Here is a 26,185-nt window from a genome sequence, read left to right on the forward strand (position 1 = left end):
AGTGCCTCCCAGTGCCTCCCCAGTGTCTCCCAGTGCCTCCCCAGTGCCTCCCCAGTGCCTCCCCAGTGTCCCCTCAGTGCCTCCTCAGTGCCTCCTCAGTGCCTCCCCAGTGTCCCCTCAGTGCCTCCTCAGTGCCTCCTCAGTGCCTCCCCAGTGTCCCCTCAGTGTCTCCTGCAGTGTTCCCCTGAGTGCCTCCCCAGTGTGCCCCTGAGTGCCTCCCCAGTGCCTCCCAGTGCCTGACCAGTGTCTCCCCGTGCCTTCCCAGTGCCTCGCCAGTGCCTGCCCAGTGTCCCCCCAGTGTCTCCAATCGCAATACAAGAGCAATAATACATTAATCCTATTAATTAATTAATCAAAATTTTCGACGCGCGGCCTTTGGCCGCGCGCCATAAGCCCACGCCCAGCACCATGCCAAAGCTTTTTCCTGCAGGAAACACTGGAGTGCTTGCTTCTTCTTTCTTCTTCATTTGAATGAATTGTAATGACCAAAAGTTGCTATGATGATTTATCATCATAGCGACGGCGAGCCATTGTTGGCGAGATTCTTTTTCCTAGGATGGTTGTGATCGACGTGCACGGGTAGAATGCCGGCTTCAACCCGGCAGGCAGGCATCGGCCGTCACAACCATTATAGGAAAAAGAATCTCGCCAATGGTGGTGCTCTGTTGGCTCTGCACCTCTCGCGGCGAGCGAGCACCACCGCTGTGACTTGTTGTGACCGATGATTCCTCCCCAGGTAGAATCCGAGCTTCAACCTGGCAGGCATCGGTGGTCATCCGGGGGTGGTGACTCACCATATGGACTTCCACCATTTCAACAAATGAGCACAAACAAACCACTTCACATGAACGATATTGATGTAACCAGGAGATTTGGTGGGGGATATATGAAGCTGAAAACAGGTTTGTGACTGTATCATTGTATAACTTCCACTTCCCGCGGAGGTTCCCGTCTCCTGCAGGGAGCATGTGTTTCGGGTGGACTCTAGCAGCTTCAGGGTTGAACACACCCTTGCACTGTTATTGGCTAAACCTCCGCCCCACTTCCCCACACACGTCCCGAGTAACACATTTTTTTTAGTAGCAGTAGTTTATTTGGGTCATTAAGAGGAAAACGGATAAATACAGTGACTACATTTTGTTATCTTTTGAAGAAAAAAGAACACCCCGGCATCATTATACAATGTGAATGATTTAATTTGGGTGTGTTCTAATTAAAGTATTAGTGTTGATTATCGTGTATTAATCTAATTATAGTAAACTAATACTATTATACTAAATAATTTAAAGATCCAGGGAAAAGAGACCTTTTTACAGTACAATGTTTCAAGTTTACACATGTATGTAAATAAACGGCATAAAGAATATTAGTTTGCCTCTTCTACAAAAATAAGTTACTGTTGCGCGTGCCAAAGCTGTCATTCTCTTGTATTATATCATACTTGTATTATTTCCCAGTTCCCACCAAGGGGTAACCTCGCATCAGACTATGCAGCATTATCGCTATCTACCTCGGAGGAAACTCTGGTAAGGCCGGCAGTAGTTGGTCTATCTATGGTCGGTAGGCCCATCAGAGGCAGGCGGGGCGTTACCACTCGTAGTTCTGAAAGGGGGAGGAGGGACTGCGACACTCTATAGTCATGCTGGAATTGAAAATTGGCATGCTCTCCAACAAACAGACAATTCAACTCGCATAGAATATTTGAAAAGCTAGAAAGAGCTGGGAGTTTGCAAACGGCATGATTTGTACTAGTATTGTTGAGCAACTGACATTCTGGATTTTGGATGTGCCTGATAAATATGCTCCAGTTGTGTCTATCATGGAGTAACACTGTAGTAATCTAGATATTCTAGTCTCACTGCACTCTCTCTCTAGTATGTACTCTGAGGAGTAAATGCTATTTGACATCTAACAACACAGTTATTAGTGTCTCACTTTAAGATATGGCATCACAATACATTTCAACAGCAAACCCTTCCTACAGTCGCAATTTGTGCTCTTTTCCTTCACAAAGGAGGCAAAGATATTTTTTGCATTGTTTATGTGATTCTGGTCGCTGGGGCAAATGTGTTCTGTACTAATATTGCAATACTAATAACGGTAACACAACTTTAAACTATAGCAGTTTACTATATTACATGGTCGATTTCTTGATTAAAAGTGTTGACAATGAAGCTGTCAACAAATATTATAAATAATATTATATAGTATCATCAGACATGTACTGTTGGAATTTAAAGTGTTAGACTTAATTTATCCAAATGTAGACTTCCAGAATACGGCCTAAGCCTATCCAGGGTTAGCTCTAACTCGCCTGTGTGTAACTTCCCTGTCTAAATTGTGGTCAGGTGTGTTTAGAACCTTTTTGACACAGTTATCAACTCATCCCTTTGATTGATGGAGTGGCATGGCACATCTTAACTAGACTAGAGTATCTCTTGACATTATACCGTCTACTGGGAAAATAAGACGATTTTAAAGGTCTAGCAAACGGTGTCATATTGTGTTTGTGAACACGAATGTGTAATGCGTAATAGCAGTAACGGGTGTGCGAGCGCGCGTGCGTGTGATGACCAAATAAAATTAAAACACACCGAAGCACATTGATTGACATTTGACAATCTTGCAACAAACACTGTTAGCCGAACATCTTGCCGATCCTATGGCCTTTTTACACCGACTATGTTATCGCACACGCATTTGATAAAACTGTAGCCTGCTGCCTTGTGTACACTGAAGCCACTGAGCATACAAAACTAGCTGCCATTGCTAGCTTAGCTAGTAGCAAGAAGCACGACCGTGTTCCCCGCGTGACGTCAAACCACGTCGTATGTACACATGCATGATATTCATCTGTATGTGTTCGTATTAAATAACAACATGATGATGCCACATTTATATAGCACAAAAAACACATACCTTGCTAAGCTCCAATCCGTTAAAGGCTTTTTCACCTTCCGCCATATTCCATCTGCCGTAAAGACGTGTCGCACTGAGTGTTGTCGTGGATTTTTTTTTTGCGACGATTGAGTTAGTGTTTTTTTAATGCGAGGCTTTGCATAACTGTAATAAAGCACATTTAAGTTTTATCGTATTTTATTTATTTACAATTATGAAATGTTTCACATTTTTCAACCGACCGTTTTTGCTTCCCATGGCGCTGTCTCCAAATGCTTTGTAAACAACAACAAACATCTGCGCGCTGATAGGCTTCACTTTATACTCCGTCGTACGACGGTGGCGCGTCACGAGAACAGCAGATCTGCAAGCTCACAACGCGTCGCGGGGGCGACGCCTTGTGAGCTTGCAGATCTGCTGTTTTCGTAGATCTGCTATTTTCGTAAATGAACCCCGGCAGGGGTTGGAGTTCAGGGGTGAAGCGTTTGACACAAATTAAACATGGAGTCCATATTTCACGAGAAAGTAAGTGGATGTGATTATTTGACAGATTTAACCGTTACGAGACTGTTTGTCGCTCATTGTGGCAGCTTCACGGCTCGTGCCCGGCGGCGTGTTTAGATTGACTTCAGTCAGTTTTCATCCAGTCAATGTTGAGGCATATCTCCCGTGGCATTTTGCTAATGTTGTTGTTAGCCACATGGCTAATGCTAAATGCACCTGTTATTCGCAAAATGTGGAAACGAATCATATAAACGCCCCGCACAAACGCCTCTTGAAACAGATACGATGTCATTTGAGGGGATATCAATAATAAGATGGTGCCAGATGCCGATGGTGTTGGCTGTGCATGTTATTTCTAGAATATGAAAGGTAACGAGTGAAAAAAAACGTCTAATCGTCTATAACTTATAGACGATTAGACGTTATTGTATAGACTATAACATGGTCTGGGCAGTGGGCACGTTCCAGGCCCAGTCAGTGGTGTTACCAGATGTGTGTGTGTGTGTGTGTGTGATAAATATAAATTATCTTGGTGATGGTGATTGACTGACTCAGTTCTTAACTTCTTCGTCCAGCAATAATCAGAACAACCATAACAATTGCCTATATTTGTATGTGGGCTTGTTTATATGCCTCTTACCGGTAACCGGTATGTACAGTAGATCAATAGTTGGTGGCTGGCAACTTGAGTAAACTTGAGATTTTGTTGTTTGTTTTCTTTTCCCACAGCAAGAGGGCTCTCTTTGTGCCCAGCATTGCCTAAATAACCTTTTGCAAGGTGAGTATTTTACTCCAGTGGACCTGTCCTCAATTGCTCATCAGCTAGATGAAGAGGAACGGATGAGAATGGCAGAGGGAGGGATGGGCAGCGAGGAGTACAGGACCTTCTTACAGGTAAGATGACACATATGGGTACGGGTACTACTGTGTTTAGAAGTCTGTTGTTTGTTTTTGTTGTATTTTCAGTCTAAACATGTTGGCTTATTTTAACTTTTCTAAAGTACATTTATTTTTAACCTTTTGAGTGCTCGGATTGCCGCCTTTTCTAGTACGTTTTGTCTTATGTTTATTACTGAAGCCGTTTGATAAATGTTTCAGCAACCATCTGGAAACATGGATGACAGTGGTTTCTTTTCAATACAAGTGAGTTTTATTTAAATAATTTTCCTTGCTGTCAGCCTGTCACCATAATCATAATTCATCATATTTAATTATGAATAATTGAAATGTACATTATGCCATGTCTCAATATACAACTTTTTTGTATAACAATATTGTCAGGTTATTAGTAACGCTCTGGGAGTGTGGGGTTTGGAGCTAATCCTCTTCAACAGCCGGGAGTATCAGAGTCTATTGATAAATCCAATGTAAGTTTTCTGTTTTCTAAACAAATACATTATGTTTTTAGATATCATGCATTTATCCTAAAATTCTGCTTCTGTGTTTCAGAAATGAGAACGCCTTTATTTGCAACTATAAGGAACACTGGTTCACAATACGAAAACTTGGACAACAGGTATCAGTTTTTTTTAAATGCTATTTTATGTAGTCAACAAGACTTAATTCTGTGTACTTTTAAATTACCAATGATGTAATGTAGTTTAATTAATCATATTTCTTATATTGTTGTAGTGGTTCAATTTGAACTCACTTTTGACTGGACCAGAGTTGATTTCAGACACCTATCTTGCCCTCTTCCTTGCACAGTTACAACAAGAAGGTAATGTTGAATCAACACATGCATATTTTCATGTTAACATGTAGAGATTATTGACCATATTAATACAGTGAACATTTTCTTCCTATGCCATGTTATACTCTGGGGATGAGCTACCCTGTGATATGACATACAGTAACAGCAAAAGGTCTGCTGTGTGAGAATATGTTCAATTACAGAATTGTGTCTTTGTGCAGGCTATTCTATATTTGTTATCCGGGGAAATCTACCAGAGTGTGATGCGGAGCAGATTCTTGGGCTCATGAGAGTGCAGCAGCAGCAACGCCCAAGGCTTATCGGAGAAGACGAGGCCCAGTCAAGTAGCAGTCAGAGGTACGAGTGTTCCAACTGACCTGAGGGACCCCAGCACTAAATTGAATTCCCTGCAATATACTTTAAAATTGCTTTACATACTGTAGTGTAGTCTATTCATTGATTAGTGCTTTTGATAGTGTCATCTTTTTGTTTATTCTGAGAAGTAGACCTCCAGCTCTGGGTCAGCCTGAGACAGCCATACCGGAGGATGTGGTTGTGGAAGAAGATGAGGAGGAGTTGAGGAGAGCCCTGGCACTCAGTAGACAGGACTTGGAGGTGGAAGATGAAGAGGCTGACCTTCGGCGGGCCATACAACTCAGCATGCAGGGTAAGGAATGAATTATCTAAAAGCACCAGTTTCAGAGTCCAGTTAAGTTCTAGTATGTGTATGGTTAGAGGAGCAGGAACAGGCTCTTGTCCACAGAACCCTGCCCCTTAAAAAGGTATTAACGTTAGATTGGTCAAAGTGATTGTATTTATAAAAAAAAGAAAGAAAATAAAAGCATTTCTATTTCCATATGTATAGCTTGTCAGTTTGACAAAAATCACACCTGTGTGAAGTGAGGGGCGCTAATATATTAAAGTCTAACTCATGCTGATTAGGTAATGCTGGGCGATGTAAAACAAACATTGAACTAAAAGCAACTAAACCTGTATATAGGAGGGGCTAGCGCCCCTCAAAAATGTCAGATCAGTGTTGATGAATAGTGGTGCTTTTCCATGTTATACTTCTAAAGGGGCAGTGATGAGCAATAAGTCTTTAGAGTCCAAACTGGGAAACGTTAAGACGACCAGCCTGGCAACAGCTGTTGGTGGAAAATCAGAGGGTGCCCAGACTGAGACTCTCACAGCGGAGGAACTGCGAAGGAGGAGACAAGCCTACTTTGATCGGTGAGTTTGTCTCCTCGTGAAGTGCCACAGGATCTTGGTTTATGGGATATAGTCAAATAAATTGTTAATTTAAAAAAAATCTATCTCAGGCAATCCCAACAGCAACCAGTTCAGCCTACCATTCCTCAACAAGCAACAAGTGAATCGACAAGCTGCTCAGGTACGTTTTTTTTGTAGTTAACCACATGAACTCTAGTGTCCCTATTCTGGGCCTGCCATAATAGGCAAACATTATGATCTACAATCTCACGAGTGACGCACAAGTGAGATGGCAGATTGGCTATTTTTTCGCAATTTGATGTACAATACATACAACAAAATATATAGGGTTTAAGTGGTTAATGAGTTGCATTTCATTTATTAGACTACCTGTGTGTTAATCTCTAATTGTATCTTATTTTAATATTTCTAGGATCACAGAATAGTGGTTGTGAGGATGGCCCACAGAACAAGCCTAGCCAATGAAGTGGAGAAAGGTTCCCCCAATGGCCTATGTTGATTACCAGCTGCCTCGACCGGCAACCCCATAAAGGGGTGGCCCTACTCCTTCCTCTAAACCTTTGCACATGCGAACATAATGACCAGCTAGAAGGCGGTCACAACTCCCCTGGTTAGTTCGCTGATGGGCTATAGGGAAGACATGACAAATGGCAGCAGCTAGTTGAATCTAACTTTGAACTAGCACTGAGGCAAGGAAAAGGGTTAATACAGAAATCTGATGCAGTTAGTCCAAGTCTGTAATGGCCTTTTTACCATAGCGCCTTCTATTTCTAATTTTGCTTTTCTTTCGTATTCTTGTTTTTTCTCTGGAAGAGACGGAAAGATGTCTTCAGCATACAAGGATCTGATGATAGCTCTGTCATTGGATCATGTGTAACATTTGCCAACGTATAGGTGTTATAGGGGACCAGTAGTTAGATCACAGATATAAGTTTGATACTGAGGGGCGGAGCCCCTTGCCTTCTATTGTAGTTGGTTTGTAAGACATCTTGACCTACACCCCACCCATGAAAATATGTATTGTTGGTAATTAAAACAGCTGAAACATCTTTTAGGTATACTTTGGCCTGGCACTGATAATCGTATGTGTCTGGCACACTGAGCTTTATAAGTATTTTGACAGGAAAATAATAATATAAAAAACCTTTTTGATAAGGGTCCACTCCATACTATATCATCAACTGTGGGTCTGCTTAAAGTACAGCTTAAACACATTTGTTGTTTTGTATTATTAATTCATTTCAGCAAATGAAGAACCATGACTCTGTTTGAGATATTTCATACAACCAGCAGGTCAGTTTTATGTTGTTTTCAGGTGCTCTTCCAGCTAGCAATGAAATGTCTTTGTACTTCTATGTATATGCACTTAAATTGATGATCCATTTAGGCGGCATCTGAAAATGAACGTGTAAGCCTGATTTATTAGTTAGTTTCTTAGTTGCGTGCCAGTGTTGCATGCTGAAAATAGCAGATCTACAAGCTCACATGTGTCGTGAAGCTACATGTGAAATCCCAGGGGGAAAATTATTGATATTTTGGCATATACTGTAATTGAATACATAGTTGTCTTATCACTTTACCTTCAAATATATATTTTTAATACTATTCCTCTATGGGGAAATGATTCATATAAGAAGTGAAGGGGAGAGGAGATTTGTGACTTATGTCAAAGTTTCTTATCTGGCAATTGAGTTTGGTTCTCTGATTTAGGCCTTCGATCCTTTTCCCCACGTTACTTCTTCTGAGTATGTATTCAGCTGTGGTAAAGTTATATTTGCTAACTAGATGAGCAACTGAGAATAAGATACTCTTGGATTATGATGGTGTAATAGAGGAAGTTAATACTCATTTATTGATGACTTTGGGTCCGGATCTCCGGAATAACCGCATGCCGTATACAGTACTATGTCCTGTCAAAATACTCTCCTTCAAATGGGAGGGAGGGAAGCACCTTGTGCCAAAGGTGTTGTAGCTCTTTAGCTGTTGGATGAATGAAGATATATTTTAAATTAAATATGATTGTGTGGACTGCAACTGCACAGTGTGTATTATTAACCTCCACAAAAAATAAGGGCATAGAACCAAAACAAAACATGTGTCCAAATAATTTTAAGAGCTCATCGTATTTTCTTTGCAGTTGCATTCTGAACATTACTTTGGTTTACCTTTTTCCAGCTCTCATAATAAAGTGCTACAAACTTGAATTTGTTCCAACAAGCTGATCAAGACAAGAATGGACACCAGTAAAGTGGCAGAACAATACGTTTGTTTACAGTTGTGTCCAGGGAATTTGCTGGTGGGTTTTTGGCATGTGCCATTCAAATTCAGTATGGACCCCATGTCCGCATAGAATCCACTTCCTCAGATACAATACTGGACCCATGTTTGAAATGTCGTATCGTAGTTGACCTCCACAATGATTCCATAATTTCCTTAATTTTCTTGGTTTGGTCGAAATGTTATTTTATTTTTATTCAAACTGCAGTTATGAACGAATATAATAGTAAAAGCAATGCTAAGTGGGTTTTATATGGTTGCATTATTTTTCCTCACTTCCTTACATTCTTGCAATAAGTAGAGTTCATGTTTTTATATTCTTCACATCCATGTTATTGCAGGACCTAATTTACAGTATTCGATTTTCTGCCCACATTAAAATGTAATTCACACCCACTGAAATGTCTAATTTGTTTTATTTCAGTGTAGTCAGGAAGAGGTTCATGCTTGACTACCGTATATAGATTAGATACTTAAGGCAAGACTGAATGGTAGAAAAACAGATGTAAATCTATTTAGATAAACAAAGCGGGCTGCATAGTTAATATGTAACCTTTAAAGCACACTTGCACTTTGTCTCCCCAAATAATGCTTTGAGTTTTTGGACATTGCATCTATGTTAGTGAAGCTGAACGGTACGTCAATTAGGGATCTCACTATTTATCATGACAAAATTTATTTTTATTTATAAGCAAGCAATAACTGCTGTTTGTTGCATAATGATTGGTGTATTTTCCAATGATTTGTTGTTTAAATATGGTATTTCATGGCATATTTGAATCAGTTATGCAATGTTATTAATCTACCTTTAGTGTACATTTTTTGTGATTATGTTGTAACTGGTTGTTTAATTATTCTGAATATTTATATAAACCACAGCTTTTCAGATTGAGCTGATAAACCATTCCAGAACACATGATGGTTGTACAAAAAATGAAGATGGGACTCGTTTTCATCATAACTTATATATGCACCATGGACTCTGTCCACCAAACACAAATGTCAAGTCCCAATATGACGGATCTTGCTTTCAACAATATGGACTTTGCCATGAACCTCTACAGAAAAATATCCAGTTACAATGACGAGAACATATTCTTCTCGCCCTTGAGCATCTCATCATCTTTTGCTACTCTGTCTATGGCCGCTGGTGGTGTCACACGTGAGGAAATAATGAAAGGCCTCAATCTGGCCCAGTTGGAACAGGTTGGTCTGCCAGAATTCATCCCACAACTTTTCCAACACCTTCATGGGAACATCACACATGGTGGATCTCTGCAACTGGACCATGGCACAGCCCTCTTTGTAGACCTAAAGTTTGAGGTACAGAAGACCTTCAGTGACCAGATCAAGATTTTTTTTAATGCCGACATCAACAATGTGGACTTTGCAGACACAAAAGCAAGTATTGCCACCATCAATGACTATATCATGCAGAGGACTGGGGATAAAGTGAAGGATGTGATAACCAGCATGGAGCCACTGACCCAGCTCATGCTTATCAACACTATATTCTTTCAGGGTAATGATATACTTATGTTTATCATATGTTATGTTTTATCACCTCAATATTTGTGTATTACTTATTGTACATTTCTATTATTTCTTCTACACAGGAGCATGGGAAAACCCTTTTAACTCCAATCTGACACAAAATGGACCCTTCTACATTGACAATTACAACATTGTCCAGGTGCCAATGATGTTTTATGAAGATAGCGTCTACACAATGGAAGATGTTCCACTTGGTGCTAAAGTGCTGAAGCTCCCATACCAGAAAGGCGTTTCAATGCTTATCCTGCTGCCCAACAAGGGAATGGACTACACACTAATTGATGATCAGATCACTGCCAAGAGATTCATGAACTGGATCACAAAGCTGCAAAAAGAGTAAGTTCACAAAACCCGTGTTCAATGACACATTATGCTGCAACATTGTGTCACACTGATTCTCAGGGACCCTCCTTCAAGACCACCATAAGAGTAACCTGTCTGCAATTTGCAACTGGTCTTAGAAAAGGTCTTGTTTGGTCTTCAAAGCTTGACACCAGAAAGGACCCCCACCCCAAATGCTTGCTATACTTGAACTTTATTGCTACTAGTGTTCGCATTTTTCTGATTCTGATTTGCTGGGACCAGATTACATGGTGTGTATATGTATAACTAGCTCTCAATGATGACGTAAGAAATATGTGGATTAAAGGACCCAATGCCAGAGTGTAATTGGTTTTCGATGGTGACGTAATGACGATATGTTTTAGTGTTGGGAGGATTAAAGGTAATGCTCCTGTGTATACATGTATGTAATCTGGCACCACTGCCGTATCAGGCACAATTTTCTGGGACGGTGCATACGCATCAAAAGTGGCGGGTTGGCTGGGACGGTGCGTAGGCGCAAAGTAACCACAGTATACCGCTAATCAACTTACAAATTACATAGTATATGTATAACTAGCTCTCAATAATGACGTAAGAAATATGTGGATTAAAGGACCCAATGCCAGAGTGTAATTGGTTTTCGATGGTGACGTAATGACGATATGTTTTAGTGTTGGGAGGATTAAAGGTAATGCTCCTGTGTATACATGTATGTAATCTGGCACCACTGCCGTATCAGGCACAATTTTCTGGGACGGTGCATACGCATCAAAAGTAGCGGGTTGGCTGGGACGGTGCGTAGGCGCAAAGTAACCACAGTATACCGCTAATCAACTTACAAATTACATAATATATGTATAACTAGCTCTCAATAATGACGTAAGAAATATGTGGATTAAAGGACCCAATGCCAGAGTGTAATTGGTTTTCGATGGTGACGTAATGACGATATGTTTTTTACACCTAATAATTAGAAATTTCAAACGTTCCTTCACAGAGATCTTATGAGAGTTGTACAAATGGAACAAAAATACACCCCTACAGTATGGGTCAATTCTATTTATTTGACAGGGACAATGCTCATTAATCAACATTTCAGTTTTCACTTCCATGTAAATGTGTCAGAGTTAGCCATAAGCTAATTTACATCTGTATTGACCATACAATGACAATACAATACAGATAAAAGAAAGACAGTGTAGTGTGCCAGCACACAACACCATGCGTTGATGCCATATGTGCAAGCACCCAACACTATAGCCATACAAAAACACAATACAATACAGGTAAAAGAAAGACAGAGTGTATAGTGTGCCAGCACACAATACCATGCGTTGATGCCATGTGTGCATATGTGCAAGCACCCAACACTATATCCATACAAAAACAATACAATACAGGAACAGATCAACATGGTACAGGGGACAGAACTGCAAAGTGAAGTGAAAAATGACACCGGTGATGAATACTAATTTTTTGGTTCCATTAGTATGATTAGTTGGTAGAATATAGGGGTCAGTGGACTAATACATACATTAGGCCTACTGGGTGACCTTGAAATTAAAATGCTTGAAAATCACTCCATGATCAGTGTGTTCCTGTACTGTATTCTTATTTATAGAAAACTGGAAGTCAACATGCCCAAATTCAGTATGGAGGAATCCTATGCACTGCACCAGATCCTGCCAGATTTGGGTGTCTCCAGCATCTTCAGTGAATCCTCCAATCTCACAGGGCTGAGTAAAGACAAAGGCCTCAAAGTGTCAGAGGTACGTTGGTCATGCAGTTTACTGTAGTGTAGTCCTATGGTACATTTTATACAATCTGTATAAAAAGAACCCAAGAAAATGATCCTTGGTTGTCTACTCCTCGACATTGCACAAACATAAAAATAGCAATAAAATAACATGGATTATATACCATAATATACAAAAAAAACCTTTCTATCTGTGGATGTAGGTTCTGCACAAGGCAGTGATTGAAGTGGATGAGGCTGGGACGACCGCAGCAGCTGCCACATCAGTAGGCATCACGGCATATTCCTTACCACGGACCTTCACCATCAACAGACCCTTCTTCTTCTTCATCTACCACGAGGAGACCAACAGTCTGCTGTTCATGGGCAGAGTGATAGACCCCACCAAAAAGTAGCCTTGATTCTGCATCTTGTTTATAGTAGGCTAGAATACTCGTGAGTCGTGGCTGAGCTATCTTTCAAATAATACATTGTTTCGGGACACCTAGGCTGAAAATGCCTGACAGTCACAGAAGTGTGTCGCAGGTTCAAATCCCGATCCCAACCTTTGCTGCGGGGGTAACTCCCCATCTCTCTCCCCTCCCGTCAGTCTACTGTAGCTGCTATAAATAAAGGCATAAAATCCCCCCCCCCCAAAAAAGTTGTTTGAATGTAAGATGTAGATGTTGTATTGTATCTAGATTAATTTGATGTTGCATGTAATTTGTTGTACATTGCTACAATTCTATTGTGAAAGTAAAATGTGTGTGTGATATCTGTCCCTAATTGCTTAGGACAATAAATAATTATAATGTTATGCCTGGGATTTGATAAAGATTCTGTTCAAATAATATAATAATATGATTATAATAGTAGTAGTAGGACTATGTAGCCTATAATGCAATTTATGTTTGTTTGATTGATTGAAGTATTTATTAACAGTTTGCAGAATTACAGTACATTTCAAGCACAACTCAATACAAAAACTGTTAACTGTGAGTGGACGAATAAAGCACTGTCTAAACTTGTTTACAAGAGGGTCCGTCTTGTTCAATTCATCATAACATATAGAGACATACAAAAAAACAGAAAATCTGACAATTCAGTCACACAATTCAAAGTTAATTTTTAAATATGGTCCCAAAAGCTCACTCCTGTTAACTGCAGACTAGTGTGTATAACGTTACTTACTAGCAATATTTAATTTTATAAAAGAAAGCAAGAAAACAAAACATTTATTCTGAAATGTAAAGTTCCGGCGGAACTATGGCATAGTCCCCTCATAGCCCCTCCCCTTTTTTAACATGTGACGATAACTAATGGCTGCGCCCTCGTGTTACGTGTGACTGTAGTCAAACGTGGTAATATTTCAAAGAAAACAACTGACAACAGTTTCAGGTGGGTCTAAAATTAGTTCCTCTTGTGTTTCTGTTTTAAAATTACTATATTGATCTAACGTTACGTTCGAAAAGGAACCCAGGGATCGGATTCAACTCATTCAAGTCGCCGCAGCTGGGTAAGTCAGCCGCAGTCTTTATGATTTTCACGCTGACATTCCAAGACACTAATATTTTTACTGTTACATCCCGATCTCATACACGGGAATACGAGAGTAAAATGTTTGTGTTCCTTCTTGACAGACAAACCATATTAATAATACATTATCTCCGTTTGGGAACCTTGGTCACTCCGGTTCTGAACGGTGCTATGAATGTATAATAAAGTAACAATCGTAACTAAAAATAACTTACTAAGTATTGTACAATGACAATAGCACACTGTGAGGTGCCGTTAAGTGCATGTGCATGGATTTGGTTCTAACTTCAAGTATAGACAGCTCCCGTCAGTCCGTGTGTGTGTTAGTGTAACCGCTCCTATCCAGCAGAATAACAAACGCTCCAACTGATATCTCAAGGTTGTTTATTTCCCCAAGACAACGTGAAAAACTGCAAAACATAACAATATCCCTTTAAACAATGAAATATGAATGTCCTTGTTGTCAGTCAATCATGATGTCCGTATTATATGTAAACAAACACAATGAGATGTACACAAACAATTAAACGATCGACAGAATTACAACACTGTTTACAAACAAAGAAAACAAACACATGTAACATACCGTGTGCGCCTTCTGCAGATTATTTCAGGAGAGCTACTTTATCTTCTCTTATATTCTCTATTTAAGGACACTCTTTTTATACGTGGGAAGAGCTCCTTGCACCACTGAAACTCAGCTTGTTCTGAGTTCAGCTCACACAGGTGCAATCAATGCTGCCTCACTCTAATCACAGGGCTCTGCTCCTGCATGCCCTTCTAGGTCATAATGAACAGCAATAAAATAGAATATTACAAAATACCCATTGCTGGGACAGCTACAGTTAGCCTAAGATTTAGACTCGTAGATGTATTATCGATTCTGTCAGAATCGATACATCTACGAGAGTCAAAGTGTGTGTGTGTGTGTGTGTGTGTGTGTGTGCGTGCGTGTGAGAGGGAGTAATGTGGCCGTGTAGGTCCTGCCTTAATGTCAAATTATGTCACAACTGCCTTAATGTCAAATTATGTCACAACTAAAACATAAATTATGCATCAACTGTAATATGCACTCAGTGACTCAACACCAACCTGATTTGTCCTTGCTGTTTCATAGGAAAAATGAAGACGAAAAAGTCTCAGATGAAAAAGAAGAATTCAAAGAATATATTCTTTGGATCACGCAATAAGTCAGATAAACGGGCGATCCATGTGAAAGGCAGTTGGAAAGCAGTCGCACTCGACCCCAGTTTCTTCTCTGAGGAGAATGGGGGAATGGGGGGAATAGTGTGTTTTGAGGAGTTGACCGACTACCGTCTGATGGACTCTTCTAAGGTTGGTAAAACATCAGAACTGAACAAAAAGGAGAAGAAAGCCAAGAAAAGAAAATCAAGTGAGATAGATGATGATGGAGGGGAAGTTGCAGAGGAATGCGAAGGAGAAGACGACACGACTGAAACAGACAAGAAAGTAAAGAAAAAGAAGAAAATAAGGGGAGTGTCTGGAGAGGAGTCAACTAAACCAGATGACATTCCTGTAGAGAGTTCAGTGAGTGGTGAAGAGAAGAAGGAACAGCCTCCTTGTCCTAAGACAGATGCAGATGATGACACAGTGGAGGATGGGGCTTCTGAAAAGAAGAAATTGGAAGATCCTCCCAGTTCTGAAATAGATGCCCAATCACAATCAACGACGAAAAAGAAGAAGAAGAAAAGGCAGAAAAAGAGGCAGGTAGATGCAGATAATGACACCGTGGAGGATGGGGCTTCTGAAGAGAAGAAATTGGAAGAGCCTGCCAGTTCTGAAATAGATGCCCAATCAAAGACGAAAAAGAAGAAGAAACGGCAGAAAAAGAGGCAGGTAGATGCAGATAATGACACATTGGAAGTTGGGGCTTCTGAAGAGAAGAAAGTGGAAGAGCCTGCCAGTTCTGAAATGGATGCCCAATCACAATCAAAGACGGAAAATAAGAATAAAATGCAGAAAAAGAAGCTGGAAGAAAAGCCAACAGCCCCTGAGGTACAGACGGAGCAGGAATCTCAAAAAGATCTTGATGTTCAGGTAACAAAACAACCCTCACAGGACCAAGTTTCAATTATCCCCAAAAAGAAGGCAAGAAACTGGTCGAATGCTGCCCTTTCAGGCTCTGACCAAAAAACTGATGTGAGTGCATGGAAGGGTCTATTTGTTCCAGCCCCTGTGCTTAAAGCTCTGCGCAGCCTTGGTTTCGGATCCCCCACTCCCATTCAAGCTCTGGCATTGCCTCCAGCCATCAGAGATCACATGGACATTGTAGGAGCAGCAGAGACGGGTAAGATCACATTGATAAACAGAAATAATCAAGATCTTACAACATTGTCCAAGTTATTCATTCCATAACTGTTTTGGCATAACACATCCTACTGTATTACCATTTAATGAAGCAAATATGTAATTCACAGGTAGCGGTAAGACACTATCTTTTGGTATTCCCATGATCCACCACATCCTGGAATGGAAGAAAGGCACCGAAGAAAAGGATGACGTTGATGAGCAAAATAAGGCAATCACAAAGGTGGAGAGTCTCTACATTCCAGATATGGATGAGTCCACGAAGGCAGGTGATGACGAGGATGATAATGATGAGGCAAGTGTTTCCGGTGTTGAAATAGATGCTGAGTTTACAACAGAACAGGGTGGAGGGTCTAATGTGGATGCTGAGGAGGAAGAGGATGAAGGCATTGCAGGAGAAGACGAACATGATACAGATAATGATGATGATGAAGATCAGATGGAAGAAGATGACGAATTGGATGAAGATGATGACAAATTAGGATGTGTTAAAGTCATTGAGAATATAGACTTTGAAGATACAAAAGAAACAAGTGGAAGTCAAGGCCGACCTCTTCTCGGACTGGTTCTCACCCCAACCAGGGAGCTGGCTGTTCAGGTCAAACACCATATTGATGCTGTGGCGAAATTCACTGGTACGTCTGACGACTCTGACCACACCAAGCAGATCTTTATGAAAGGTACAGTTTGATTCCCCTATTTTATTCTATAATTTCAAACCACCCTTTTCTTTTAATTACCGGTTTGCAGGTATAAAAACAGCTTTAATTGTGGGTGGAATGGCCACAGTGAAACAGACAAGGATGCTCAAGCGCCAGCCCGAGATCGTTATCGCCACTCCTGGACGCCTATGGGAGTTGATCAAGGAGAAGAACCCACACCTTCAGAACCTCAGACAGCTCCAGTAGGTCACAAAGACAAAAACCTTTTTTTTACATTTTTGCCCCTAATTAAAAACATAGTAAGTAAGTAGTTTGACTTTGAATTTCATTCTGTTTGTTCTACAGATGCCTTGTCATTGATGAAGCTGACCGCATGGTAGAAAGAGGACACTTTGTAGAGCTGGAGAATCTGCTGGAGATGCTTAACACCATTCACTTCAATCCCAAGAGGCAGACGTTTGTATTCTCTGCCACGCTGACCATGGCCCACAGCCTTCCCACTCGCCTCTTGCAGAAGAAGAGGAGACTAGACAAGAGGAGCCAGCTGGAGATTCTCATGGCGAAAGTGGGCATCCGCTCCAAGCCTAAAGTCATTGACCTGACCAGGAAGGAGGCTACAGTGGAAACTCTGATAGAGACAAAGATCCACTGCGATAAAGACGATAAAGATTTCATCCTGTATTATTTCTTGCTCCAGTACCCAGGGCGTACCATGGTGTTCGCCAACAGCATCGACTGCATCAAAAGGCTCACATCTCTGCTGGTTATCTTGGACCGTACCCCACTACCGCTTCATGCCAATATGCACCAGAAACAGCGCCTCAAAAACCTGGAGAGGTTTGCTGAGAGGGAGAGGTGATTTACAGATAAACATAAAATAAATAAAAATGCAGTTGCAGTCAGAAATAGTTTTGCCCCTTTTGGGATCAGTTTGATTTATTCAATATGTACCCATTTATGATCTTCTACTAGCTCAAATCGTCAAACATTGTGAGCTTGTACATCGGCTATTTTTGATGGGTATACTATGACATGCCAGGTTGAAAGTGGTTAAACATAAACACCTTTTTACTGGTACTCACAGCTTCCATAGTTTTACTTTCTTGTCATCTGAAATACTGTAAATTTTCAGCATTGTCCATCTCCTTGATTACCATATTGACCATTTTATAAATACATTTGCAGTTGTGTCCTGCTAACCACTGATGTGGCTGCCAGAGGACTGGATATCCCCAATGTTCAGCATGTATTTCACTATCAGGTATACCTTTTCACAATGTCATTATTTTATAGGAACTGCATACAATAAACGCACTGCACTAGAATTGGCTAAAATGTATTTCCATCTGTAGACCCTGGGTGAAAGGAGGTTAGGCTATGTACAATTATCTTTATTACGTCACCATCGAAAGCCAGTTATATCCCGGCATTGATACATATCTTCATTACGTCATACTCAATATCAGTATATAATATACCACGAGCATACGCATAAAAACCCAGCACAACCACCTTACTTGCACGCTCTGCTTGCACAAGTAATTACAAGCTGTTCTAATTGCCACATTCATATTAGGTGGCAACTATTGTACAATCAAAGAGGAACATAGTGTTTTTAAGTACCTCTTTCTTTTCATTCCAGGTTCCCAGGACATCAGAGACGTATGTGCACCGTAGTGGACGGACAGCGAGAGCTGCCAAGGAAGGTCTCAGTTTCCTCCTAATCGGCCCAGATGACATGATGAACTTCAAGAAGATTTCCAAGGCTCTTGGGAAGGATGAGGATCTTACTGTGTTCCCCATAGAGTCCAAATGTATGACAGCCATCAAGGTGAGATTTAACCAATAATACTTGACTGCCATTAGCTCACAGTGTATACCACAAAAGACTATAGACACGTTATGCCATAGTTCTTTACCAGGCTTTCCACCTTGTGAGATGAAAAAAGGCTGGGAACGAGGTTAGATTACAGAAAAGTTATCTGAGATATTGGCACCTAAGAATAGATTAGAATGTCTCAGCCAATCACAATGTCAAAATTCAACATTAAACGGACACTATCACGGTTTTCACACATCTATTTGTACTGCTAATAGATGTGCCAGGCTAGTACTTGCCTGTGAAATGCATCATGGGAACTGTAGACAAAAGCTTAAACAGTATATATGTTTTTATCATAGTGTTGTTTATACTATGATAACCATAAAGAATTGCACAATTTGATGGTGATAGTGAGTTATTTTACGCTGAGATCTTTGTTGTGTGTGTGTGTGTGTGTGTGTGTGTGTGTGTGTGTGTGTGTGTGTGTGTGTGTGTGTGTGTGTGTGTGTGTGTGTGTGTGTGTGTGTGTGTGTGTGTGTGTGTGTGTGTGTGTGTGTACTTGTGTAGGATCGCGTAAACCTGGCCAGGAAGATAGAAAAGATCGAGTACCACAACAACAAAGAGAAGCAGCACAATTCTTGGTTCACAAAAGCAGCGGAGGCCCTAGATATGGATCTGGATGATGACCTCTTGCTTGGTAAGTCCAACTAGCTACAGTATACAAGCAAATTCAGTTAATTTAACCACCTGATCAACCTTGATCTAGACTTCATTGCATGATGATGTCGCATGGCAAAAACGAGGCATCACAACACATAATTTGTACATTTTTGCCACACGACCGTATGAGGGAGTATAAATTAAGTATATAGGCCTGGCCTGCTGTACTACTGTACATAGCTGTCAATGTTAAATTGCCCGCACGCAAACAATTATTTGCACTATTAATAGCAAGAATAGGAATACCACAATAATGCAATGATGATTATGAACCAGCAACAGATTTCACATAACCAGAAAACGTTTGGAGGGTGCATTTTTTACCCCTTTTTCCAAGCTGAAACGGCACTTAAACTGCAAGGCTGCATGGCTGTGATGTTGACAGTCAGTCAGTAACTTCTAAAAGCCATGTTCTGAGTTCAACACCAAAAATTCAGAATCACAGCGCAACTTGTACATGTGTTGCTTGTTTCGGATGTTAAAGTAAACTAAACTCGGCAACAAAAGTTCTGAAACTTAACTTTGGTCCATTATTTCTCCACTTTAATACCAATTGGTATTGTACATTTTTTTATCGTTGATTAGTCACCTTTACAACGAGGTATAGCTTGCAAGGATCAGGCGTTCGTGGGATGAGCAACAGTTAAAAGTGTGGGTAGCACCTCCAAAACATTTGACAAAATGGCAAGTGGTTGGTAATATTCACCCTTGCTTTGAGTTGCTTAGTGGATTGGATGATTGCACTCACACAGTAATAAAGGCCATTTTTACACTCCGTGTTAGGGAACTTCGTAGTGGGTGGAAGATCCAAATGCAGCCACAACATCAACGATTAAAATGAGATAAAATACAATACCAATTTGTATTATTGAAGTGGAGAAATAATGGACCAAAGTTAAGTTTCAGAACCTTTGTTGCTGAGTTTATATTCATTAATTTCTTTATCCATTAACTGTGGATATTTGTAGTCTAACGCCAGGGCTCCACTGGGCGTGTTGCGTCTCCGTCGCGTGCGTCAAAAAACGAACCGGTTAAATTTTAATGGTGACGCACGCACGCACGCGCAACGCGGGCAGTGGAGCCACCCTTCATTGATTAAAAAGGGAACATTCTGTGACGGTGACGCGACGCGCCCAGTGGAGCCCTGGCGTTAGACTGTCTTACCGTGCGGTACATAAACTCCTGTCCGGTGATAATGACAATATGACATTAAAGTTGAGTTAAGTTTGATACGGTTTCTCCCTCTAACATTTCACTGTATTTTAGTCTGTTGAAATAATGTAGGCTTTGTTGACTAGATCTAGAAAACATTTTAAGCTCTTGCTCCTAAAATGAGTATTTATATGGGGAAATCCATGTCAGTGAGAAGCACAGCTTGCCGTGAGTGGGGCAAAGCGAAGAGTGAATTGAATATCATATCTGTTTTCAGGTGGTGGACTGGAAGAGGAGCATGACAGTCAGCATCAGAAAATGGTAAAGGGGATGAAGAAGCACTTGAAGCATTTGCTCTCCCAGCCTGTTTTCAAGCATGAGATAAAGACCAGGTACCCAACCCAGATGGGAAAGCTAAACCTGCCCCAGATGCGTATGGAAACTGCAATAACCAGTGTCTCAAACCAGGCAAAGAAACGGAGACAAAAGAAAACAGCCACACCAATGACATGTTGAGTTAATGTGTAATAAATACAGATTGAATTTATGTAATTGTTTAAAAAAAAAAACACATAAAAGATATTTCAAAATATCAAAAGCATCTCTGAAAAATGATTTTGTTACATACATTACTTAACATAATGGAATGGGTCAGCTCTTGGGTAAAGAATGTCATAATGGGATGTTTGGTAAAGGAGGTGCAGAGAGGGTTGAGCTCCCTCTGGGATGATGTGGTGGACCAGGTCCCGCGTGTCGCCCTCCATCGAAACAATGTGGATGCCAATACCTAAGGCCTGTGACAGAGCCAGGATATCCACGTGATCACACTCCATTGCCATGGCCTCCACTTCCTAAAAAAAGACCCATAGATAGATCACCCACACACTCTATGTAGAGCAAAACATATTTTTTACTACAGTAATCTGGATAGTGTAATGCTAGTGAGTCCTACAATTCTGTCTCTAGAGGGCAGCAGCATTTTACTAACTTGTTTACAGTAGTCCATTAGGTTGGGTGCCTCCACAAAGTTGGAGAAGAAGTCTGCATGGTTTTGCAGGTGGGCAGAAGTGAGCAGTCGGAGGTACTGAACCATACTGTCCGAGGTTGTCTGTTCATTGAAGACCTTGAGCAGGGTGGCCTCTTGCTCATCAGCCTGGCATTGCTCCACAACCTCTATGAGCTTTAAAAGATAAGACAGTACCAATCATATAATTGTACTAATTCTTGACAACCTGTGAAGATTGGTTGTTTTAATTTTGACACTCGAGAGCACAACCTTGCAGATTAATATTTGGCTCCAAAATATAACATGAAATTGGTTGTTTCATTGTTGGTTCTTTTCTCAAGGCACCAGAATATTGTCATGTAACATACAGTAGGTGTTTTGGGGTTACTTTATTCCTTGATCCTGGCATTTTACAATCGCACCCAACAATGCATTGGCTTAATTACTCAACCGGTGTCATTTATTTTTGCTTTAAAACGACCTTTAACTGCTACTACTTAATCTGCCCCCTGCATCATGTTAAATCACCATACTGTAATTACCTCATTAATGGTGCCTCTAGTATCCCTATCCCATTTATTTCCCGTTTTATTCTCCCTTTATGTATTGAAGGCCAACCCAGAATTATGGTAGAAAACGTATGATTAGTGGTTATAGCTACTTCCTAAAGGGTATTCTGTCTGTATCATAGTCTGGGCCCAATAGATTACACAACTGTGCCCCTTATAAGTTATAACATACTGATCACATTAATAGTCCGGCAGCCGACAGGCTTCTTTTGTTTAAAGTGGGAAATTGGTATATACCGGTAGTCTTTTTTTTTTTGTATTGGCCTTAAATATTGTCTATATACATACATGCATGAATCCACTTGCTGACCGGCTGTCGGTACTGAGCAATTGTTTTATAGGGGTTTATATGTGACCCTACTGTTAACATCCTATATAAGGCAAAAATGTCAAACTTTCATTATGTAGTAGTGTTTTTTGTGCTAAACAAATGCTTGGAATGGATTCAGAATTATAAAACCCCCCTAGTTTGACATGTCACATGCTACTTGGCATAAGGAAAGTTTGCCCATTTGCCATTTTTGCCTTATATAGGATGTTAATGGTATAGGTTCACATAAAACCTAAAAACCCCTATAAAAAATGTTAATGGCAACAGCCGGTCAGCAAGTGGATTCATGAATGTATGTATATAGACAATATTTTAGAAGAAAAAGACTATATACCAAATTTCCCACCCGTCCACCTCGGCTGCCAGACTATAATACTCTGTGCCCCCTTTCAACCTCATGAATCACTTCACTGCTTTATGACAGTCCAGCCCAGGCCATTAGTGCCCCAGGTTGTGACACAGACAGTCCTCTGCTCTGCCATTAAGTTTCTGAGTCATCATGACGAAGAATGTGGTCCTCATCGACCTGCAGCAGGGTTACATTTATTAATCAGTTTTATAGACTACTTGTTTGAAAAGTAAAAGGTGATTCACTGTGGTCAGATGATCTTTGAAGGAGCTCTCATCCAATCCGGCAGAAGATACATCTATCCCACTCTTTATTAGTCTTTCCTTGAACCTGAAATGGAATCCACCAAGGCAAGTTAATGATCCATCAAGACTCATGTGATAAATTAGCTCTGAACAAATTATAATATAATCTTATAACTGACCAGTCCAAAGCTCTAACATTTTGCAGAATTGATTCCAGGTGAGCAAAGCAAAAAGCTCTGTAGAAGCAATTTCCATCGCCACGGATCTTTCTCACGGATAAGAACTGGCTGCGTAAATCCTGCAAAGACATCAGGTTTAATTTAAGATTATGAATACATCTGAGCCGCTCATGTAAAAATAGATTGTTATTGATTGCCTTAATAGTATTAGTAATACACTACAGTACATTGTATTTGGCATCGGTCGTTTGCTCAACGGACAGCGACAGGTCCTCTCTGCGTGCCACAAGGCTAGATGGCTCCATCTCTGCAGAGAAACAAACACTTGACAGTATTACTAGTTTACTACGTCGATCACACATCAAAACACATCAAGACACTTAAATGCTTCGTCGTACAGCTGTGTCGCTCGCCGAAGAAAACCCACTATGCGTTGTGAGCTTGTAGATCGGCTATTTTCGGCAAGCGACGCCTTGGTAACTAATATCGACCAACAAACCCACCACATACCACAGGAGCGTCGCAATGTCGTTTAGTTGAATTATTCTGTACCGGGTTGCGGAGGGCATTGTTTAGGTTAACCAGGGAAATCGAATGATAGTATGTGGTACAGTGGTTATTATGGCGTGCTACTGTATGTCAAAGTTGCAGTGAGTAGTCCATGTCGATTCTTGTCGAAGCATTTTGTTTGTTTTCCCATTTTCGGACATCCGGTTATTTAACAATACCACGTGCTTGTGTTAAAGGGACAGTACCGGTCTGCTAAGAGGATTTGAAACCCAAGAAAGCCAGTGGCTTGTTTCCATTGGGGTACAGTACGTGTTGGGTGCATTACTTTATATTTGGAATATATGACTTATTACCTTAATTTCAAAGTAATATATTGGATTACATATTACTGTCTGAGCAAGAGTAAAACATTAATATTACTATTACATGATATAACTTTTTTTTAAATGCTCAAATTGAACAATTAAATATTTAGCATAATTATTATACATTATATTGCGTAGACCAGCTGCCCCCAACCCCCCTGTTATCTCCTGACCTAAGCTGACTCACCCCCCAGCACTGAGTCTCGTCGTATTTGGCCGAAAATGATACATTTTGTAATATGATTATGGCAAATAATCATATCCTTACAACAGTGGTTTACTCCATAAAACCTCCCTTAACCTTGGCTTTTCATGTAACCCCCTAGAAGGCGTTCATGCACCATAAGGGGTGCACACACACACACCAGTTTGGGAACTACCCCATCCTACTCTAATGGTTGGTTATTAACACTGGAGTTAAACGTATTCCTTGAATTCATGGAAGCCAATAAATAATTTTATGACAAATTATAGAAAATAAGTAATTCTTTAACTTCTGCAGTTCCACATAATGTCACAAGACGGAGCCATGGGCAACGAGACAGACAGACAGGGTAATGCAGAATGATTTTGATAATATATTACATATTTTTTGTTAAGTAATGTATTATATTACACGTTACCGCATTTCGGTAATATATTATGTAATATATTGTGTTACTACTAATGCGCATTACCCAACACTGTTGGGGTAGGGTAGGTCACCATGGCCTTATTGGAGCTCATCTGGGCACCTCGACGTATAAATTGTCTATTTTGTCCAACATTTTAAAGAATAACATATTTGAAGAATTGTCTTAAGTAATGTAAACTACCTACCGGTAGGTCTATACATGATGTGAACATGCATGCACGGTACATCATTATCAGACTTAGTTGTATCCTTCAAATTCTTGTTTATGCCCCAAAATGACTGGATATAAATACAGGCATTGTCGAATGTTTAAGCATGTTCTAATCATGTATACTTTACTACTTAGCAGGAAGTTAACATTCAGGTTTCTGTTCCATATACCTGCCTGGTAAGTAGAGAATATTTGCTGAGCTGTGATTGAGCAATATTATTATTATATTCCTTCCATTTGATTTCCCTTCTAGTGCTTGGTGTTTGGCAACTTTAACCCAAGCTTGGATGTGTGGTACATTATGCTATACAAATTCCATTCTTATAGTGCCCTCTACTGGTGATCTTGCGCACGAGATAAAGAAAAACAAAGGATAATCATGTGGAGGACAAATTAAGCTATAGCTACATACGGCACCGTTTATATTAATGTGGCATACTTTGTTGTGAAAATAGCCAATCTACAATCTCAAAACATTTCAGATTGTGAGATTGTATATGTCCAGTAGTCTCTGTTCCGAGGAGACATTAAATGGTTTGTGAACCACTGATCTTAGTTTTCATGACAAAGGCAGGATTCTTATGGTCATCAGCAGACAGTGTGGACAAATCTATCACTCAATTGTTATTGTTCCATGGGTTGATGTACCTGTGAGTTGGCTGTGGCTCAGGAGGTAGAGCAGGTCTTCCAATGAGCCGTAGGTCGGCAGTTCAAATCCCAGCTCCTCCTGTCGAAGTGTCCTTGGGCAAGATATACTGAACCCTACCTTGCCTGGCTCCAATGATCAACTGCAAATTGATGTAGGTTAGGTTTATCAGAATTGGAAAAATTCAAAAATCAAGCAGGTGCAAGTCCATTCTCAATCAAAACCGAGCCTGTCACAATTACATGGTCTTCTTTCTCCCAAGTAGTCTCCCATGTTGTTACGACCCACTCTAGGGTAGGGGGAAATATAACATGATAATTTACAAAAGTAGATTTGTTTTTTAGTGACTCATAGGAATAGACTATGTGACAACCAGGTATAGTCTGGTGACCACCAGAGAGACGGGTGATAGCCGGAATGTAGACTGCACCCCGGGAGCAGTATGGGTTGGCGCCCCAGCCTGCATCCTCCATGAGGTGGAAGCCCAAAAAACCTTCTGTGAGGCCTTTAGGAGGGCCATCCGAGCCGCAAGCGGACTCAGCCTGCAGTACCACCATTGCCCAGGTGGAGCCTGCCGAACCACTGCAGCTCAAGAATCCACCACTCCTGAATGAAGTGTCTGGTCCTGGTAGTCTGGTGCAATGCACAGGTCCTGGCTGCATCTGGTGAGAGCAGGAGTGGACCATAGACGGAGTGGACCAGGTG

At 40.6% G+C, this 26,185-nt stretch overlaps 5 protein-coding genes across 10 annotated transcripts in view; 3 read left to right on the plus strand and 2 right to left on the minus strand.

Annotated features, from left to right (window-relative positions):
• ubr1 (ubiquitin protein ligase E3 component n-recognin 1) overlaps nucleotides 1–3,140 on the minus strand; it is a 33,747-nt gene extending 30,607 nt beyond the window's left edge. The window contains exon 1 of the mRNA XM_080784872.1: nucleotides 2,920–3,140. Within this exon, the coding sequence (XP_080640998.1) occupies nucleotides 2,920–2,964 (45 nt within the window). The 5' untranslated portion in view covers nucleotides 2,965–3,140. The remainder of the gene's footprint in view (nucleotides 1–2,919) is intronic.
• A 238-nt stretch (nucleotides 3,141–3,378) lies between these two features.
• On the plus strand, nucleotides 3,379–8,998 carry atxn3 (ataxin 3). 3 transcript variants are annotated; one of them, XR_013965431.1, is made up of 12 exons: nucleotides 3,379–3,423; nucleotides 4,132–4,296; nucleotides 4,501–4,545; nucleotides 4,684–4,769; nucleotides 4,852–4,918; nucleotides 5,035–5,122; nucleotides 5,317–5,452; nucleotides 5,599–5,762; nucleotides 6,172–6,325; nucleotides 6,415–6,485; nucleotides 6,738–7,618; nucleotides 8,501–8,998. XR_013965431.1 is itself a non-coding variant. In XM_080784590.1 (11 exons), the coding sequence occupies exons 1-11, from the start codon at nucleotides 3,400–3,402 to the stop codon at nucleotides 6,788–6,790; spliced, it is 1,053 nt and encodes a 350-aa protein (XP_080640716.1). In that variant the 5' UTR covers nucleotides 3,379–3,399; the 3' UTR covers nucleotides 6,791–8,998. The 3 variants fall into 3 exon arrangements, 2 of the variants coding, with proteins under 2 accessions (XP_080640716.1, XP_080640717.1); XM_080784590.1 differs by having other exon boundaries at nucleotides 6,738–8,998; XM_080784591.1 differs by having other exon boundaries at nucleotides 5,602–5,762; nucleotides 6,738–8,998.
• Nucleotides 8,999–9,577: 579 nt separating this feature from the next.
• On the plus strand, nucleotides 9,578–12,631 carry LOC308329714 (protein Z-dependent protease inhibitor-like; the record flags this gene model as incomplete). Its single annotated transcript, XM_080784212.1, has 4 exons — nucleotides 9,578–10,124; nucleotides 10,219–10,492; nucleotides 12,102–12,249; nucleotides 12,440–12,631. The coding sequence occupies 4 exons, from the start codon at nucleotides 9,578–9,580 to the stop codon at nucleotides 12,629–12,631; spliced, it is 1,161 nt and encodes a 386-aa protein (XP_080640338.1).
• An 894-nt stretch (nucleotides 12,632–13,525) lies between these two features.
• Nucleotides 13,526–21,017, plus strand: ddx24 (DEAD (Asp-Glu-Ala-Asp) box helicase 24). Of its 3 annotated transcripts, none has more exons than XM_080783237.1 (10): nucleotides 13,532–13,731; nucleotides 14,869–15,709; nucleotides 15,743–16,059; nucleotides 16,190–16,714; nucleotides 16,830–16,983; nucleotides 17,087–17,596; nucleotides 17,927–18,002; nucleotides 18,384–18,572; nucleotides 19,131–19,260; nucleotides 20,713–21,017. In XM_080783237.1, exons 2-10 carry the CDS (start codon nucleotides 14,874–14,876, stop codon nucleotides 20,949–20,951), a joined length of 2,976 nt encoding a protein of 991 aa, XP_080639363.1. In that variant the 5' UTR covers nucleotides 13,532–13,731; nucleotides 14,869–14,873; the 3' UTR covers nucleotides 20,952–21,017. The 3 variants fall into 3 exon arrangements, with proteins under 3 accessions (XP_080639362.1, XP_080639363.1, XP_080639364.1); XM_080783238.1 differs by having other exon boundaries at nucleotides 13,538–13,613; nucleotides 13,688–13,731; nucleotides 14,869–16,059; XM_080783236.1 differs by having other exon boundaries at nucleotides 13,526–13,613; nucleotides 14,869–16,059.
• Nucleotides 20,946–23,813, minus strand: LOC308329057 (ubiquitin thioesterase OTUB2-like). 2 transcript variants are annotated; one of them, XM_080783239.1, is made up of 6 exons: nucleotides 23,625–23,813; nucleotides 23,342–23,421; nucleotides 23,115–23,233; nucleotides 22,936–23,020; nucleotides 21,424–21,615; nucleotides 20,946–21,286 (listed from the first exon to the last, which is right to left on the minus strand). In XM_080783239.1, the coding sequence occupies exons 2-6, from the start codon at nucleotides 23,417–23,419 to the stop codon at nucleotides 21,065–21,067; spliced, it is 696 nt and encodes a 231-aa protein (XP_080639365.1). In that variant the 5' UTR covers nucleotides 23,420–23,421; nucleotides 23,625–23,813; the 3' UTR covers nucleotides 20,946–21,064. The 2 variants fall into 2 exon arrangements, with proteins under 2 accessions (XP_080639365.1, XP_080639366.1); XM_080783240.1 differs by having other exon boundaries at nucleotides 23,618–23,813.
• Between the last annotated feature and the right edge of the window lie 2,372 nt (nucleotides 23,814–26,185).

This window comes from Protomyctophum bolini (assembly GCF_963924005.1).
Source record: "Protomyctophum bolini genome assembly, chromosome: 15".
Lineage (NCBI taxonomy): Eukaryota > Metazoa > Chordata > Actinopteri > Myctophiformes > Myctophidae > Protomyctophum > Protomyctophum bolini.

Excerpts from the sequence above, each read along its gene's own strand:
- atxn3 (XM_080784590.1), top strand. The coding sequence starts at position 3,400 with ATGGAGTCCATATTTCACGAGAAA. Across the intron at positions 4,770-4,851 it reads AGTCTATTGATAAATCCAAT|AAATGAGAACGCCTTTATTT; the intron begins GTAAGTTTTCTG and ends TCTGTGTTTCAG. Across the intron at positions 4,919-5,034 it reads TACGAAAACTTGGACAACAG|TGGTTCAATTTGAACTCACT; the intron begins GTATCAGTTTTT and ends ATATTGTTGTAG.
- ddx24 (XM_080783236.1), top strand. The coding sequence starts at position 14,874 with ATGAAGACGAAAAAGTCTCAGATGAAAAAGAAGAATTCAAAGAATATA. Across the intron at positions 16,060-16,189 it reads TGTAGGAGCAGCAGAGACGG|GTAGCGGTAAGACACTATCT; the intron begins GTAAGATCACAT and ends TGTAATTCACAG. Across the intron at positions 18,573-19,130 it reads AATGTATGACAGCCATCAAG|GATCGCGTAAACCTGGCCAG; the intron begins GTGAGATTTAAC and ends GTACTTGTGTAG.
- LOC308329057 (XM_080783239.1), bottom strand. The coding sequence starts at position 23,419 with ATGGAGCCATCTAGCCTTGTGGCACGCAGAGAGGACCTGTCGCTGTCC. Across the intron at positions 23,234-23,341 it reads CGACCGATGCCAAATACAAT|GATTTACGCAGCCAGTTCTT; the intron begins GTACTGTAGTGT and ends ATGTCTTTGCAG. Across the intron at positions 21,287-21,423 it reads TAATGGACTACTGTAAACAA|GAAGTGGAGGCCATGGCAAT; the intron begins GTTAGTAAAATG and ends GTCTTTTTTTAG.